At 36.8% G+C, this 16,718-nt stretch overlaps 1 protein-coding gene across 1 annotated transcript in view; it reads right to left on the minus strand.

Annotated features, from left to right (window-relative positions):
• hhat (hedgehog acyltransferase) overlaps nt 1-15,425 on the minus strand; it is a 41,150-nt gene extending 25,725 nt beyond the window's left edge. Inside the window, exons 1-8 of the mRNA XM_051132606.1 lie at nt 15,344-15,425; nt 14,640-14,765; nt 11,733-11,800; nt 11,445-11,558; nt 11,172-11,366; nt 6,208-6,465; nt 5,967-6,129; nt 1,778-1,928 (exon numbers count right to left, since the gene is read on the minus strand). Of these exons, the coding sequence (XP_050988563.1) occupies nt 1,778-1,928; nt 5,967-6,129; nt 6,208-6,465; nt 11,172-11,366; nt 11,445-11,558; nt 11,733-11,800; nt 14,640-14,754 (1,064 nt within the window). The 5' untranslated portion in view covers nt 14,755-14,765; nt 15,344-15,425. The remainder of the gene's footprint in view (nt 1-1,777; nt 1,929-5,966; nt 6,130-6,207; nt 6,466-11,171; nt 11,367-11,444; nt 11,559-11,732; nt 11,801-14,639; nt 14,766-15,343) is intronic.
• Between the last annotated feature and the right edge of the window lie 1,293 nt (nt 15,426-16,718).

The following is a 16,718-nucleotide window of genomic DNA, read 5'->3' on the forward strand; positions in this document are numbered from 1 at the left end:
GATTTGCTGCTCAAAAAAACATTTATTGTTATTATGTTGAAAACAGCTGAGTAGATTTTTTCAGGTTTCTTTGATGAATAGAAAGTTCAGTAGAACAGAACTTTTATCTTTTATCTGAAATAGAAATTTGTAACATTATAAATGTCTTTATCATCACTTTTGATCAATTTAAAGCATCCTTGCCAAATGAAAAGTATTCATTTAAAAAAAAAGTTATATATATATATATATATATATATACACACATACATACACACACACACACTGACTTTTGAATGGTATAGTGTATAATGTTACGAAAGCTTTTTATTTCAGATAAATGCTGATCTTTGGATCTTTCTATTCAAAGAATTCTGAAAAAAATGTACTCAACTGTTTTAAATATCAATAATAATAATAATAATAATAACAACGTTTCTTGAACAGCAAATCAGCATATTAGATTTCTGAAGGATCATGTGACACTGAAGACTGGAGTAATGATGCTGAAAATCACAGGAATTAATTACATCTGAAAATACATTAAAATAGAAAGAAGTTATTTTAAACAGTAAAAATATTTCACAATATTACTGCTTTTGCTGTATTTGGGACCAAATAAATGCAGGCTTGGTGAGCAGAACAGACTTCTTTAAAAGCACTGAAAATCTTACTGTCCAAAAACATTTGACTGGTAGTGCATTATATATAAACTACCATCCAAAATTTTAGACAATTAATATTTGAATTCCCCAAGGATGCATTGAATTGGCCAAAAGTAACAGTAAAGACATTATTAACGTTAGAAAAGATTTCTGTTTTATTGAACTTTGTATTCATCAAAGAATACTGAAAAAAATTAAAATGGTAATTTCACAAAAGTAGTAAGCAGCATAAGTGTTTTCAACATTGATAATAACAAGAAATGCAGAAAATCAGCATATTAGAATGATTTCTGAAATATTATGTGATGTTGAGTCATGGCTGTTGAAATTTCAGTGTTGTCATCACAGGAATATTATATTTTAATGTATATATTTAAACAGAAAATAGTTATTTTAAATTGTAATATATTACATAACATGTTTCACTGTATTCTTGATCAAATAAAAGCAGCCTTGGTGCAGCATTCCACATTAAAAAACCTTACCAACCCCAAACCTTTTTAACGGTATCTCAGTAATTATTATTATTATTTAATAAGATTTGAATCCTTTGCACATTGCACTACGAATTTATGAAAGCAAGCAAAATAGCAAATATAAGGCAATAAATCAGTAGTAATGTGTGTATTTGACCAAGTTTAAAGAGTGCGATGAAAAACACTGTTTCCAGACTGCTGTTGGTTGCCTAGGAGACCATTCCAGACTACTGAAGTTGAAATGCTGTGTATCTTCATCAAGCTTTCAAGCTTTTAGAGTAAAATCCAATCGGCTAGCAGGAAGCCTGCATGTATGAGCCTGTTCTACATCGTCTCACGAGACCTCAGAGCGCTAAACTCCATCAGACAGGCCGAACACTCAATTCCATACCTCTGAGGCAAGATGTTTGTGACATTAAACAGAAAGCATGGATCTTGTTATGCTGCTGTAATGTGCTTGTAGATTGGTGTAAGTGAGTCTTATGCCATTGTGCCAATCGTTTCACGGCTTAAATCAATTATAGTGAACGCAGTGCTGCTCTGCCCCCTGCTGGTACACAGAAGTATCACTCCAAAATCATTCTAGTCCAGCTCTATAAAGTCAAAAGTAGGAACTTCTGAGGTTTGACAGAACACGGGAAGTGTGTGTATATTTACCTCCACATCCCAGTGAAGCTGTACATGATGCTGACACAGCGTGGTAACCTGGGCGGCTCCAGTCCGTCCAATCTAACAAGCAGAGACACCGCTCCAAACAAAACCAGATACTTTACGTAAAAAAACTGGACCAACGCAAGAGCCAAACCACCTGCAGGTGAAAAAGACAGAGAGGTTAGATGACATTAAAAAGTAAAGCAGCCATGTGCTTGATCTCACACAGACATTTGCCCTTTAAACATCTGAAATGACAGGGCTGTTCTAGGTGCCACAGTTTTGGCCATGCAGTGCTTGTGAAGCTCATTTCTGCCCTTCATCCCATTCTGGCTGAGAAGAACCACAGATTTAATGATTTATATCAGATTTCAGTTTTATTCTGAACTGTTTCATAATTTAGTTCGATCATCCTCATCCTCTCTAGTCATCTCTCCCTCTTTCTGTGCGTCAGTGGAAACTGAGAACAGCATCTGTCTTTCCCATATCCCACTGGTACAGAGCTAAAAGCTTGTAAAAAATAGGACAGAATTTCGACGAGCCCTTTCTGTACAAAACAGGTACAAAGTGGCGATAATGACTTGATGTTCCTGCTGTATAGACCCTCTCTACACTGCTCCCTCTAGCAGAGTCTGTGGTTTTGAATCAAAGTTCAGGCAGCACAAATCAGCAACCTCCACAGATCAATAGACAGAAGTTAAGATGCTGCACACGGCTCAAACTATGTGTGTGTGTTTTCGTCATGAACATCTGTGCAAGATAATAATGTAATAAACGCTTTAGCACCCAAAATAACAGCAGTTGTACAATGACAGACTGTATCTGTTCTGAAAGACATAATTTGGATAAAAACTACTTCCCTGCTTCACAGTAGGCAATCAGCAGTATGTCAAAAAAGGAAGATGATATAGCAAGCTAACAACGCTCAGATCATGTACTGCATGAAATTCTGGACACTTTGCTATTCTATAAGACTGTGGGGTTGCTATTTTCAAGTGCAAGCACTGCAGGTACCAAGAAAGTTTTTACTTAGAGACAGTGCTGGCTAGTAACTGATTACATGTAATCTGGATACAGTGGTGGCCTAAATGACTGAAACTGTAGTATTTCCACCAGCTAAAAATGGTTTTAAGTTAAAGGTTTTAAGTTCTATGTTTTGCTGTAGTGTGTCAATTACATTTCCAAACGTTGATTTTGCCATTAAAGGAGAAGTCCACTTCCAAAACAAAGATTCACATATAATTTACTCAAAATGTTTATGTCTTTCTTTCTTCAGTCATAAAGAAATTATGTTTTTTTGAGGAAAACATTTCTGCGTTTTTCTCCATATAATGGACTGATATGGTGCCCCGATTTTGAACTTCCAAAATGCAGTTTAAATGTGGCTTCAAACAATCCCAAATGCAGTTGTAAACAATCCCAGCCGAGGAAGAAGGGTCTTATCTAGCGAAACGATCGGTTATTTTCATTAAAAAAATACAATTTAAATACTTTTTAATCTCAAATGCTCATCTTCTTACTCTCCCTGAACTCTGTGTATTGTGGCTCAAGACAGTTAGGGTATGTAGAAAAACTCCAATCGTATTTTCTCCCCCCAACCTCAAAAATCATATAAAAATCATCCTACATCGCTGCAGAAGTACCGACCCAGTCTTTGCAAAGTGAACATGCAAAGAAGATCTAACACCCTTAACAAAAAAGGTAAAACAGCGATATAGGATGATTTTGAAGTTGAGGGAGAACATGAGATGGGAGTTTTTCGACATACCCTAACTGTCATGAACCGGAACAAAAACAGTCCAGGCAGAGTAAGACAAGACGAGCGTTTGAGATTAAAAAGTATACAAATATATACAAATTGTACTATTTTTATGAAAATAACCGATCGTTACACTAGATAAGACCCTTCTTTCTCGGCTGGGATCTTTTACAACTGCATTTGAGATCATTTGAAGCCGCATTTAAACTGCATTTTGGAAGTTCAAAATCGGGGCACCATATCAGTCCATTATATGGAGAAAAACGCAGAAATGTTTTCCTCAAAAAACATAATTTCTTTATGACTGAAGAAAGAAAGACATGAATCTTGGATGACAAGGGGGCAAGTACATTATATGTGAATCTTTGTTATGGAATTGGACTTCTCCTTTAATTGTAATAATTCAGTGAGATTTTTGTTTGCACAAAGGAGTCTGACAACAGCCAATGCTCCAGACAGAGATCTGATCTCATCATCATCCAGTCTGGAATGACATGAAGAATCAGAAAAAATAACTGAGACAGACTGAATTCACTGAACTGTGGCTATGTCTCCAGGATGCTTCAAGAAACCTACCTGCAAAGCTATAGTACTGTTAAAAGTTTGCTGTAAATTCTGTAAAATGAGGATGCTGTCAAAAATAATGTTGATTTTCTTTATCAGTTAACTTCTATTAACTAAAATAAATCAGCATTTGATGTGATCATCCTTTGCATCTAAAGCAGCTTTTGCCCTATGTGCACTTGCACATAGTTTTTCAGGTAGCTTTGCAGGTAGGTCTCCTGAAACATCTTAGAGATGTTGCCACAGTTCTTCTGGATTTAGTGAGTTTGTTTTATTTCTTCACGTCATTCCAGACCTGATGATAATGAGATCAAATCTCTGTGTAGAGCACTGGCTGCTGTCAGACTCCTTGTGCAAACAAAAAAAAACCCCACTGGATTATTACAATTAATGGCAAAATAAATGTTTGGAAATGTAAACTGAAATAACTGACTTACAAACATTTTTAGCTGGTGAAAATACTAGTGTTCTAATCATTTTGGCCACCACTGTTCATATAATTAGAGTACACTACATTTTAAAATGCTTAGAATTGGATTACAGTTACTTTTTATGGATTACATGATTACATATTATTCACACAATGACAATTATTCATAATTGTGGCAAAATGATTCTGGAAGTCGACGAAAACGTTTCAGACCTGGAAGACTTTGGGTGTGTAACGTTGTTGTTTTCATGTTCGTTAATGTTTGTTCATATAACGCAGGGATTCCCAAACATTTCTGTCAGCCAAACCCCTTAAAGTAAAAATATTTATTTAATATTTCAAATAATTTAGCAACACATTCACATGTTTACAGTTTTCTGATGTTGGTTAATGGTCACACTGACATGCAGGTAAACAAATAAAATTTTATATTTGTAGTGTTCAAGGGTTTAAACTGTTTTTATTTTACATTTTTATGATTTAATTAACTATTAGGTTATCAACTCACTATTCACTCTCTAACACTCACTAATGTTATGTTATTTTATGGTGTTGATATAAAAAAATATATATCTATGTAGATTTTTTTTTGCTTTTTTTATATCAATATGGTACATTTAATGGTAAGTTTAAAACTAATTTGATTAAAAAAAAAAAAAACGCAATACATTACCTAAAATGAGAAACCTAATTATGTTGTTAACTACAGTTTTCATCATGTAATCTGTAATCAGTAACACGTACAGTAACAGTACAATTTGTATTTGTAATTTAGCTAGCTCTGCTTAGATACTACTGTTTAAGCATTTGAAGTCAGTAAGACTTTTTTTTTAAAGAAATCAATACTTATTAAGTGTATCAGTTACCACAAAAATATTAAGTAGCATAACTATTTTCAACACTGATAATAACAGATAATGTTTCTTGAGCACCAACAAACCATATTAGAATAATTTCATGTTCATTTGCATAAATGACGCTTATTTATGCTTATTTTATGCCTATCACAGAAAATAAATTGTACAATTTTAAAATATATTAAAATTTGTTATTTTAAATTGTAATGTAGTCAACATTTGAAGTGGATCAAAAAAAGTTTATCAAAGTTGTCCTTGGACAAAAACAGGTATTGTTTTGGATTTAGGACAACTTTGATGAAAAGTTTTGATCCACTTCAAATGCTGACCACTGTATTACACAATATTATGGTTTGTCCTGTATTTTCCATGAAATAAATGTAACCTAAAAGACTTTTTACAAACCATCACAAAAAGTGTATTTATTTAATGCATTCTAGTCTGTATTTGTGGTTAATGCTAGCACATCATAGTTCAAAAATTGCATTCTACACACTTGCATCACTAAAGTCTGTTGAGACATTCTTCATCAAATTCAATATATGCTATGAAAGTTCATGAATTCATATGCAGCTTCAAACTCACCCAGCGCCCAGGGCGGCAGCATCTCCAGGTAGGTTTCGTTGCTCTGAATAGCGTGCATGTACATGAAGTGGATCATGAATTCGGCTAAACACCACCAGACAAACACACGCAGTATTCCACTCAACACATACACCACAGAGACTTTACACACTGGCCTTTCCATCTGCAGAGACAGAGAAAGACATTCACAGCACATCTGGATAAAGCACAGACCTTTTATGAATCTCTACCTTTTTTCTACCTGTTCACTGAAGTCTCTGTAGGTCACAATGGGTCCGTTGTAAAACAGAGGGTGATAGAAACAGTAGGCTGTCAGCTTGTAGAACTGAAAAATTAGAGTCTTCAGTCCTTTTTCCTCTAGATGGGAACAGTGGTTTGGTCCTCCGGTATTCAGAGGGCGCCAGCACGACTCCAGACTAAAGCTAATGCAGCGCAAACTGCAAACAGCAGTACTAAAGAGCAAGAGGTAGTACTGGTCCTCAGAAGTGTACCAGCCACGCTAGAGACAAATAAAAAAGAAAGGCAAAAACATTTAAATTAACTAAACATATTAGGAAACCACAAATCAGTGTCTGTAAATCTAAACTGCATCATAAGACAGTGAAGAAACCCTGAAATAAAAATATAATTAGTAAGTTGGTGCTACTGGATGCACATGCCTCTGTGGTAGCAGCAGGAAGGCCTTTGTTATTATTATTATTAATGTTTTATTTCATTATTATTATTACTACTACATCAGTCAAAGGTGCCACTGGGTTTAAAAAAAGGAGGAGGAAGACAATCTTGTCAGAGCTGGTGAAGCAGGACCACAATCCACAAAATTCATAAAAATAGAAAATCACAGGCAGAAGGCACCATTGTGCAGCTTGACCACAAAAACAGAAAAAAAAACAAGTTTGCACCAATGTATTCAGATCCCATTCCCCCAATAACTTCCTGTCATCCTCCAGTAACTCTGCCAAAGCCCCCAAAATAAATTTACTTTATTCAGGATTACAACTTATTTTATGGCCTCTGTGGGCTTTTGTATGTTTTAAAACAGTCATTATTTTTCCAACTTTGTTGGAATGTGCCATCAGTGAGACAGCAAGGACACACTTCACCTGTAAAACTGCCTGTAAAACTGTCTTTTTTTCTTTTTTCTTTGAATACAATCTAGCACTGCCATACTTCTCACTTTATCATTATAAACTGATAAATGAATGTTGGAGTACTTTAAAATATTTCTAAATACCGTAAAAGTACATAAACGATGATGAAATTCCATAAATATCAATTAACTCCAAGTCAGGTATCGCTAATTCTCTTATTAATGTGCATTATAGTGTTCGATATATTATATCCAATGAAGTTACTCAGAGATTTTATACGATAGTTCACTCAAATGAAATGAAAATTCTGTCATTAATTAAATCATCATTTTCAGAACAGAAATTAAGATACTTTTATTTAAATCCGAGAGCTTTCTGACCCTACATACATAGCAACTACACACACTACCCTGTTTAAGGCCCAGAAAGGTAGTAAGGACATTCTTAAAATAATCCATGTGACGTCAGTGGTTCAGCCTTAATTTGATCAAACTAAAAGAATTTTTGTGCGCAAAGAAAACAAAAATAACGACTTTAACACTTTATTCTCTTCTGGGTCAGTATTCAACGCTTGTTATGTTGCGGTCTATGCAGGGTCAGAAAGCTCTCGGATTTCATCAAAAATATCTTAACGTGTGTTTCCCGAAAGTGAACGAAGGTCTGCTGGGTTTGGAACATTACGAAGGTGAATAATTAATGACAAAATTTTCATTTTTGGGTGAATGATCCCCTTAAGCGCAACTGTCCAAACATGTCTATTTAGTCTTTTGTATGTCATAAAGATTTTTGCATTTCAATGACAGCTCCATAACAATACAGCAACTGAGCAGTATTCACTAGGCTACTGTATAAGTGATGAATAACCATTGTAAACCACAGCTCCATCTTTCCAAAATACTTCACCTCAGATCGACATCCACCGATCCTATGTGGCGAAACTAAACTAATATGAACTACTGGGCATGCTCAGAAGATGACAGCTGGCACCCAGCCAGCAGACACAGCAGCAGCCACTTTCAAAAACTCATTATCGGCACTCAAAAATAAAGCTATAACCACCTCTAAATTACACTAAATGACAGGGCAGCGTTCTGAAATTAGTCGCTGGTTGATGCTGTTTTTCTTTGTATGTCATTATGGCGATCTCTGCAGTGGCTGCATGGGTATTGCTATCTTCCTGTGGGTTTTTCACAGCTCATAAGTTACTGAGGTAAACAGAGATGTGCTGAAAAAAGACATCATTAAAAGCGAATAAAGATCACAATAGATTAAATTACAGTTGTTTGTTCTTCAGATGGGGATGTTAATGACTGCTTCTGAGTAATAAATAATAATTAAATGAAGGTTTAATTAAGAGGGGAAGCTTTGGGCCTGTGTCACAATTAATCAAAGAGAAACTCGAGGCATGGAGGGAACTCATTTGTCACTCAGATCAATACTCCCTCGGTCTCTTTCCCACTCTCCATCTGCACAAGCTTGTTAATCTTGTTGCTTTCCCCTTCAGTCGGATATTTAATGACAGCTGTCAATCAATCATTCACTGTGTCAAGTGACTAAGCAGATAAAGAAACAAACAAACAAAAAGACCTTCTGGGAGTCAGCTGGCTCTTTTTGTTGTGCTGTTATAACATCTATTGTGTGAGAAAAAAGGAAATACGCAAGCACTGTTGTGCATGTAAATGTTTGACTTTGAATGTTTGCATGGGAGACTGTTGGAGAGTGTATGCTAGTGTTTGTGTGAAGAGAATGGTGACATTTAATGCAGCCTTGTTTCAGTCTCATCTCCATTCTCTCTGCGGAGCTCTGCAGATGTGCTCTGAGAGTCCTGGAGACAGCATAGACTCTGCTGGACCTGATCCTGAACTGGACAAATCCCTCAGTCTCTCCACGCACCTCACCTCATCAATACAGATACAGCGACAAAAAAAAACAGTAGTTCTGTCATCATTTACTCATGGTTACAAAAGTCAAAACCTGCATGCTTTACTTTGTGTAACACAAAAGGAGAAATTTTGAAGAATCTGCTCGTCATTCTTTTCCATGCAATTACAATACACGTTAAAAGGTCACAGTAAAAGAAAAAGGGCCCAAAACTGCTTGTGATTCATAGTCTATATTTCAAGTCTTCTGAAGACATAAAACAGATTTGTGTGAGAAATAGACCAAAACGTTGCAAAGTTATTCACTAATAATCTTTACCTGCAGGGAGCTTTTTAACTTAAATGAGTCATAGGATGCCCATTTTCCACAAGATTGATATGATTCTTTAGGGTCTTAATGAAAAGTCTATAATATCAGCTCTGCAAAATTCATCCTGTTCTGGTCGAGGTTGCTTTAAATGTTAATGAGCTCTGCTCGCCCCGCCCCTCTCTTCTCTCTGTGGAGTGACGAGCCTGTTTACTTTAGCCGCATTTAGCCACTAAACTTGCTAACAGGCACCTTATTAGGAAAGGCGATCGCAAAGATTCATTAAAAAAAACCCTTATACTCACTTCTGCTGTAAGTTAAGCTGGATCACGAATGATTCACACGAACATAGACACATTTATGTAGATCAGGTGACGCATTCCATTCACAAACAAAGGTAATCGACTGCATCTTCTGCGGCTCAGATGTCGGGAGTAAGTGACAACCACTATGTTCATTGTTATCACATCCAGCAACACAACACTTCAATCGCTCATTCTGAGATATTCTTGTCTAACTTACAGTACTGTGCAAAAGTCTTAGGCCACTAGTATTTTCTTCAGCTAAAAAATGGTTTAAAGTCAGTTAAAGTCGGTCTTTTGCTGTAGTGTGTCAGTAGGAAATATCAGATTACATTTCCAAACATTCATTTTGCCATTAATCGTAATAATCCAGTGAGATTTTTGCTTGCACAAGGAGTCTGACAACAGCGAGTGCTCTGCACAGAGATCTGATCTCATCATCATCCAGTCTGTCTGGAATGACATGAAGAAACAGAACAAACTCAGACAGACTAAATCTAGAAGAACTGTGACAAAGTCTCCAGGATGCTTCAAGAAACCTACCTGCAAAGCTGCAGAACTGTTAAAAGTTTTAGGCACTTGTGTAAAAATGCTGTAAAATGAGGATGCTGTCATAAATAGATTTTCTTCATCAATTACCTTCTATTAACTAAATGAAATCAACATTTGGTGCGACCGTTCTTTGCGTTTACAGCAGCTTTTGCCCTAGGTGCACCAGCTCTGAAAAATTTTTCAGGTAGCTTTGCAGGTAGGGCAGGACATCCAAACGCTCACCTATTATTCATCGACCTCAAATATAGCTTTTTATCTAAATGTAGGTATTAGCAGCTTTACATGACTGCTCAATCCAATGTTAACCTAAAAATGCGTGCTATCAAATGTCTGTGATGAGTGTGGAAGCTGAATAGTAGTGCGCTCACTGCATGACAGATGGAGGAGCCGGTGCGGTCACTTAAAATACTCCGTCATTTTTGATAAAAGCATACAGATAAAAGCAATACATCTTTCGAATCTGTAAAGATTCTACGTTTATTTGTGTGCACTCACAATAACAACAAAACGTTGTGCTTTTGTAAAAGAATTAAGGACACACTTTCTGCCATCTTGGTCTCTGTGAACTTGAGTGTGAAACTCTTTGTATACTTGCCTTACCTACACGAAAAATATACGTATAGAGAGTGAAATGTCTACTTTTAGATGAACCAATTCAAATATTAAATAAATATTCTCAGATTGAAACATGCACACAGCATGTACCATTTGTTGAAGTCAGGCATTCCCATTTTCCTCATGAATACTGAGTATGGTGCACAAGTCTTATGGTCAATTTTATGACAGTTTTATGATACTTTTATGTGGTTTCGCGTCCTTTTTCAGCCATCGCATGTGATAATTTCATGGGAAAAAAGCAACCAGCACATCATTAAATATCTCCCTTTGTGTTCCAGGAAAAAGAAAAAGAAGCCATAATGACTTGGAACTGCATGAAAGTGAGTAAATGAGCACAGAATTCTTTCTGGGTGAACAAACCCTTTAAATTGGACACTTTCATCCAGCTTTAGAGGAGGAGAAAATTTGGTGCCTCACATACATGGTTTACAGCCATTACTGACATATTCACACACCTGTAAATCCTGGAGGGCAGTGACATTGAGTGTGCAGAGCAGCAGGAGGGTGCAAAACCATGAGAGGATGGGGCTACGTAGCTGAGCAACCACCAATGAGATGCTCAGATGCAGCATCAAAAGAGTCAAACCCTGCACTCCGAGAAGCCAACAAGCTGAGATGACGCCATACGCCGTTAAGACTGCCAGTCGGAACTATAGCACAAACGCATAAGGAAAAATTATGAAGTGCGCAAATATTTTATGACTTCATTTGCTCTAAATTAAACTTACCTGAGGCAGAAAATGACCCGCCAATCTGGACACCACAGCATGGCCAATTAGAGACCACAGAAGAGATCTCCACGCCCACTCATTCCAAAAACTCCACTCAAAATCAGTAGGGTCCTAAAAACAGAGACAGAAAAACACACATATACAAATGCATACACACACAGAGTGTCTGTATAAAAGGAACTTGATGATTGAGCGGGAAACAGGAAATTGGGCTTGGTGGGGTGCATCAGCCAAATATGTCACTCTGATTAAAGTCACTAATATAATTACCATGCGTTCTCTCACCTTCTTGAATCCCCATATAAGGAATCCTCTCTCCAGCTGCACCTCTCTGTCCAGACTGACCTCATGCTCTGTCAATCACACACAGGAAACACATTTCTCACACACTATTCAGGAGGTATTCAAAGTCCACACACAGGACTACTTTAGCTAACTAGAATCAGAATTGTGTTTGCGTTTATTCAACATCCACATCATTCCTGACTTTTATGATACGGACATTATGAGACATGATGGATTCAAAGCACAACTTATTGTAAATAGATGGTTCACTCAAAAAATGTTTCCTCATGTCATTCCAAACTTGTATGGTTTTCAAAGGAAAGTTTTGCAGCTCCAAGATAAAAACAGCTCTAACATTCTGCTAAACTTCTCCTTGGTTTTCCACAGAAGAAAGTCAGAACATGAAGGTGAGTAAATGATGACAGAATTTTCATTTTAGGTAAACTTTCCCTTTAAATCAACTGCGAAGAATATAAGAACTTTAACCCATGTGTTGCAAAATGGATGAACAAATTCTGAAAACTGGATATTGCAGTTGTAAGTTTTAGATGAAGGATAAGATCTTTTGCATATTCTCTGCACACATGCATTAACTCGCCTTTCTCCCCTGCAATGCAGTGTCAGTTTGGTATTGTTTTCTCCACCCCACCCCTCTCTCTCTCCATCCGTCTCTCCCTACATCTTTCTTCATCCAGTTTCTCAGGACGGACCTCTCATCACCTCGACAGACGGTTTTCCTGCAGGGTGCACTGGCAGGCAAGGATCTATCCACACTATCATAAACATGCACACTTTTTCTGGAAATAAAAGTGTACATGGAAATAGAAGTAAGACCACAGTGCCATCTGGTGGCTGCGCTGTGTTGGGACACAAAGACTGCACAAAGTTGTCCCATGGGCATGTTTGCCTAGATGTAGATTTTAAGTGAGTCATATTTTGTATATTGATTTACGTCAGAGCCAATGTGATTTAAAAAAGTAAGACCTCGCTAAACGATTAAAACACAACATGCAATATTTAAGATAAAAATGAACTAGTTTGTTAGAACCTGAGAATAAAACTTAAGAACACTGAATGGCTGATTTTCTTCCATTTATTATCCACAAGCAAATGTCTTGCTTAGCATTTTTAATTGTCAGTTCAGCTTTATTCAAAAGGATTTCACTGAGACAATGCAGCAAAGTCAACTGGATGGTGTTTTTGTGATGGCTAAAAGATTTCACCCACTGTTATTATTTATGCAGTGTTTTTTCTGTGCATGAGGATACGCCAGAAGCTTTATTTTTGCACTTTTTTGACTGGCATGTTTTGGTTGAAAGAGATAAAATGGGTGCTGTGTGTTGCCTTTTGCTGACCTGAGATCCCATCGTCCCTCAAAATGACAGCACAACCTTTTCAGAGCCCTTAGAGTCAGCAGTTAACACGACAGGAATGAGCACCCCCCCACACACTACAGCAGGCCTTTTCAAACTGACAAGTCATAACGTAAAGCCCCTTGTGTGTACTAAAAATGCAGCAAAATCATATTTTATATTAATTTGGGATAAGTTTAGGTATAAACAGGTATATGGTATTCAATAATTCATATATTTTGTTTATATCTAGCTAAAAAAATTAGTGGGGTGGTGGTTGTCTAATGCCTGTGCAACTTGCATCTTGTTCAGTTGCAATTTTGTTTGGCTTATTTTTTTAAATATACAGTGCCTTTCGAAAGTATTCATACCCCCCTTTTTTTTTCTCCACATTTTGCTATGTTGCTTCCTTAGCTTAAACTGCTTTAAATGACTTTTTCCCCACATGAATCTACACTCTATACACCATATAAAAATAAAAAAATGAAATGACTGCATAAGTATTCATACCATATCTGGGACTCTTGAAATTTAGCTCATGAGCATTCATATTGGTTGAAGATGTTACTACACATCAAATAAAGTTAACCTGCGGCAAATTCATCTGAATGGTCATGATTTCGAAAGGCACACACATCTTAATAAAAGAAAAAACAAGCCTTTAAGCAAAAAAAGAAAAAACTGTCTGTACGGCTCAGAAACCGGATTGGATCAAGCCACACATCTGGGAAAGAGTTCAGAAAAAAATCTGCTGCATTGAAGGTTCACAGAAGCATGTAGTCTCTGTTACTCTTAATGGAAGAAGTTTGAAATAACCTGGACTCTTCCTAGAGCTGGCCTCCTAGCCAAACTGAGCAACTGACGGAGAGGAAACTTGGTTACAGTGGTGACTAAGAGAAGGCTCACCTTCCAACAGGACAATGAACCAAGTACACTGCTAGATTGGTTTATAGACAGCTCTGTGACTGCCCTTGGGTGGTCCTGGGCCTGAACCCAATCAAATATTTCTCTGAAATACTTCTGGACAAACCTGATTTCTGGTCTACCCCCATTCAACCTGACAGAGCTTGAGAGGTGAAGAGGTGAGAAGAATAATAGCAGATAACTGCCAAATGCCGATGAATAAAGCTTGTTGCATCATACCCAAAAAGACTCGAGGTTGTAAAGGTGCTCCAGCTATATACTGAGTTAAAGGTATGAATACTTATACAATGTAATTATTTCATTTTTTTTTTTTTTTTTTTTTTTTATACATTTACGAAGTTGTGACAATTCTGTTTGTGCTTTGTCATTATGGTGTATGGAGTGTAGATTGATGTGGGAAAAAAAGTAATTTAAAGCAGTTTAACATAAGGCAGCAACAAAAAATATGAAAAAATGAAGGGGTATGAATACTTTCGCAAGGCACTGTATTTTAGGTTTGGTCTTTGAATCTTCTCTTGCTAATTAACAATTGTACCCCTTGATTAACCATTGTGTTGAGATCTAAGACTCTAAAAACCTTTTTTTGTAACCTAGGGGTTTGTGTTTTTTTCTGAGTCAGATGGCAGCTCACCTTTAGAAAACCTGTGTAACTGGTAGAAAGAATAGAGATGGGAGGAGAAGGAGAAAATCCAGTATGCCGTCATCTCCCATCGAGGTAGAGATACCAGCTCCCATTTTGGAGTCATGAAGGCTGAACCTGTAGGTTAAGAAAATGCACACTAATTGGTTATTCATCAAACTTGCAATAGGTCAGTTATTAGTACACAGGGAGTGTTCTTGCTGTGCAGACAACTTGATTTAAAAAAAACTGCAGCAAAATATAATAAACTAGGCTGAAAGTACGCTAAAATCGTATTTTAGAGGATATTACCAAAGCGTTTTATAAATAACAATCCTGCATAGTCAAGCAGTTTACTGATTATTAACATCTAAAAGATGCCACCCTCTATAATACGCACAAAACAATAAATACGTTTTATGAATTTCTTTATAACCGCTTCACGAATTCTACAAAATACTGGAATACATATCAAGGGATATATCAATTATATATATAACATTGTTATATTTCAAGGAAATGTGAGGAGCTTGTGGTCTGTTTTCATGACAATCCATTTCAATAGTTCAATCAGGGTGTAAAGTGCATCAAAATTAGTTTATTTGCTCAAACAGTCATTCACGACTTTAAACATAAGAACTGATTTCTTTGCGCAATCTTTCCCACTGCATCATCATATCGCAACACTTCCCGCACTATTTGATTCAGTTACTCACATAAACCCACAGAACAAGTTTTGTGCTCGCTAAACGCTGCCGCGAAGCTCCGCCCTACACTTCCGAGATTCACCACGCCCCTACATCCTGATTGGCCAATCCGACCACTACGTCCTATCACAGTATTTTAACCATTTAATTACTTTTGGCAGGCATTAACTCTGAATTACGGTAAGATGTAGCTTTATAATTAATCACAAATACTGTCACTTCTCGTTAGACCGGAATGCCGTTATTTTGACTTTAATAAACAATGGCTCAGTACTTACTGCAGTAAAAAAAAAACTCTTAGGTTAGGAACAAATGTAAACAAAAACGCCCACAATATGCTTGCATTATAATTATTTACAGGTGAAAAGGGGAACTCATAAATAACACTAACATTTAAATATCATCACTTGCTCTCAGTCCAAACTCTGCCACGAGGCAGCACATTTTGCTGAGAGGCCCAAAAGAACAGAGACTTTCTGATGGTGTGTGTAGGGAACTAAAATCTATGGTGCAATGCAGCTCATTTCCACACACACACACACACACACACACACACACACACACACACACACACACACATAGAATGAGAACAGCACATTAGGCTACCAATTCATAGCCTGCGTTTTAGCCAGGACAGGGTTCCAGATCCAAATTTGTCTTGCAAAGAAGGAAACTTGTTGAAGAAATTCTATCTATCTATCTATCTGATTGCAGAACCTGATTTTACCAAGTACGACATGTTCCTGAATCAACATCTTTGTTGACCCTGGAACAACATTGTGATTAACCAATCAGATTTGAAAAAACAGTTTATAGTTTAGGCTTACAGTCAGTGTTTTGTGCTTGTACATCAGTGTCATTCATCTATAATTTCCTCTGATTTTAGGGATTACTCATGGGTAAGGTTAGGTTTAGGTGTAGGGATGTGGTCAAGATTAAATTTTTGGATTAAAATGTTGTTAGGGTCAACATTTGACTAATACCAGTCAAAATATGTTGATCCAGGAACACATCTAACTCAGCAAAAAACTGCCCCTCTTCCACTAGGGGGCAGCATGAGTTTGGGGTAGTTGAGTCCAATATTAGTACAGCGTGTCGTGATCCAGTTTTAGAAACCGAAAAGTGAAACCGTTTGATCCAAACGTCATTATAAATTAATCACTTTACCATGTGAAATAATATGCAACATATGCTTTAAAACGATGTTTTCACACAGAATATGTACACAAAATATGTTTACGCGTCTCATTTTGAAATCATTAAAGTGTGCACTAAGTACAATCCGATATTTTGTAACATCCAAAACTCCCGATCAATAAAGGAAATTGCAGCGTTGGAATCGACTGTGACAGCCAAAGCTCTTGTGATTCATGACATGGTTTGG

The sequence above is a fragment of the Labeo rohita genome, chromosome 17 (genome assembly GCF_022985175.1).
Source record: "Labeo rohita strain BAU-BD-2019 chromosome 17, IGBB_LRoh.1.0, whole genome shotgun sequence".
Classification (NCBI taxonomy): Eukaryota; Metazoa; Chordata; class Actinopteri; order Cypriniformes; family Cyprinidae; genus Labeo; species Labeo rohita.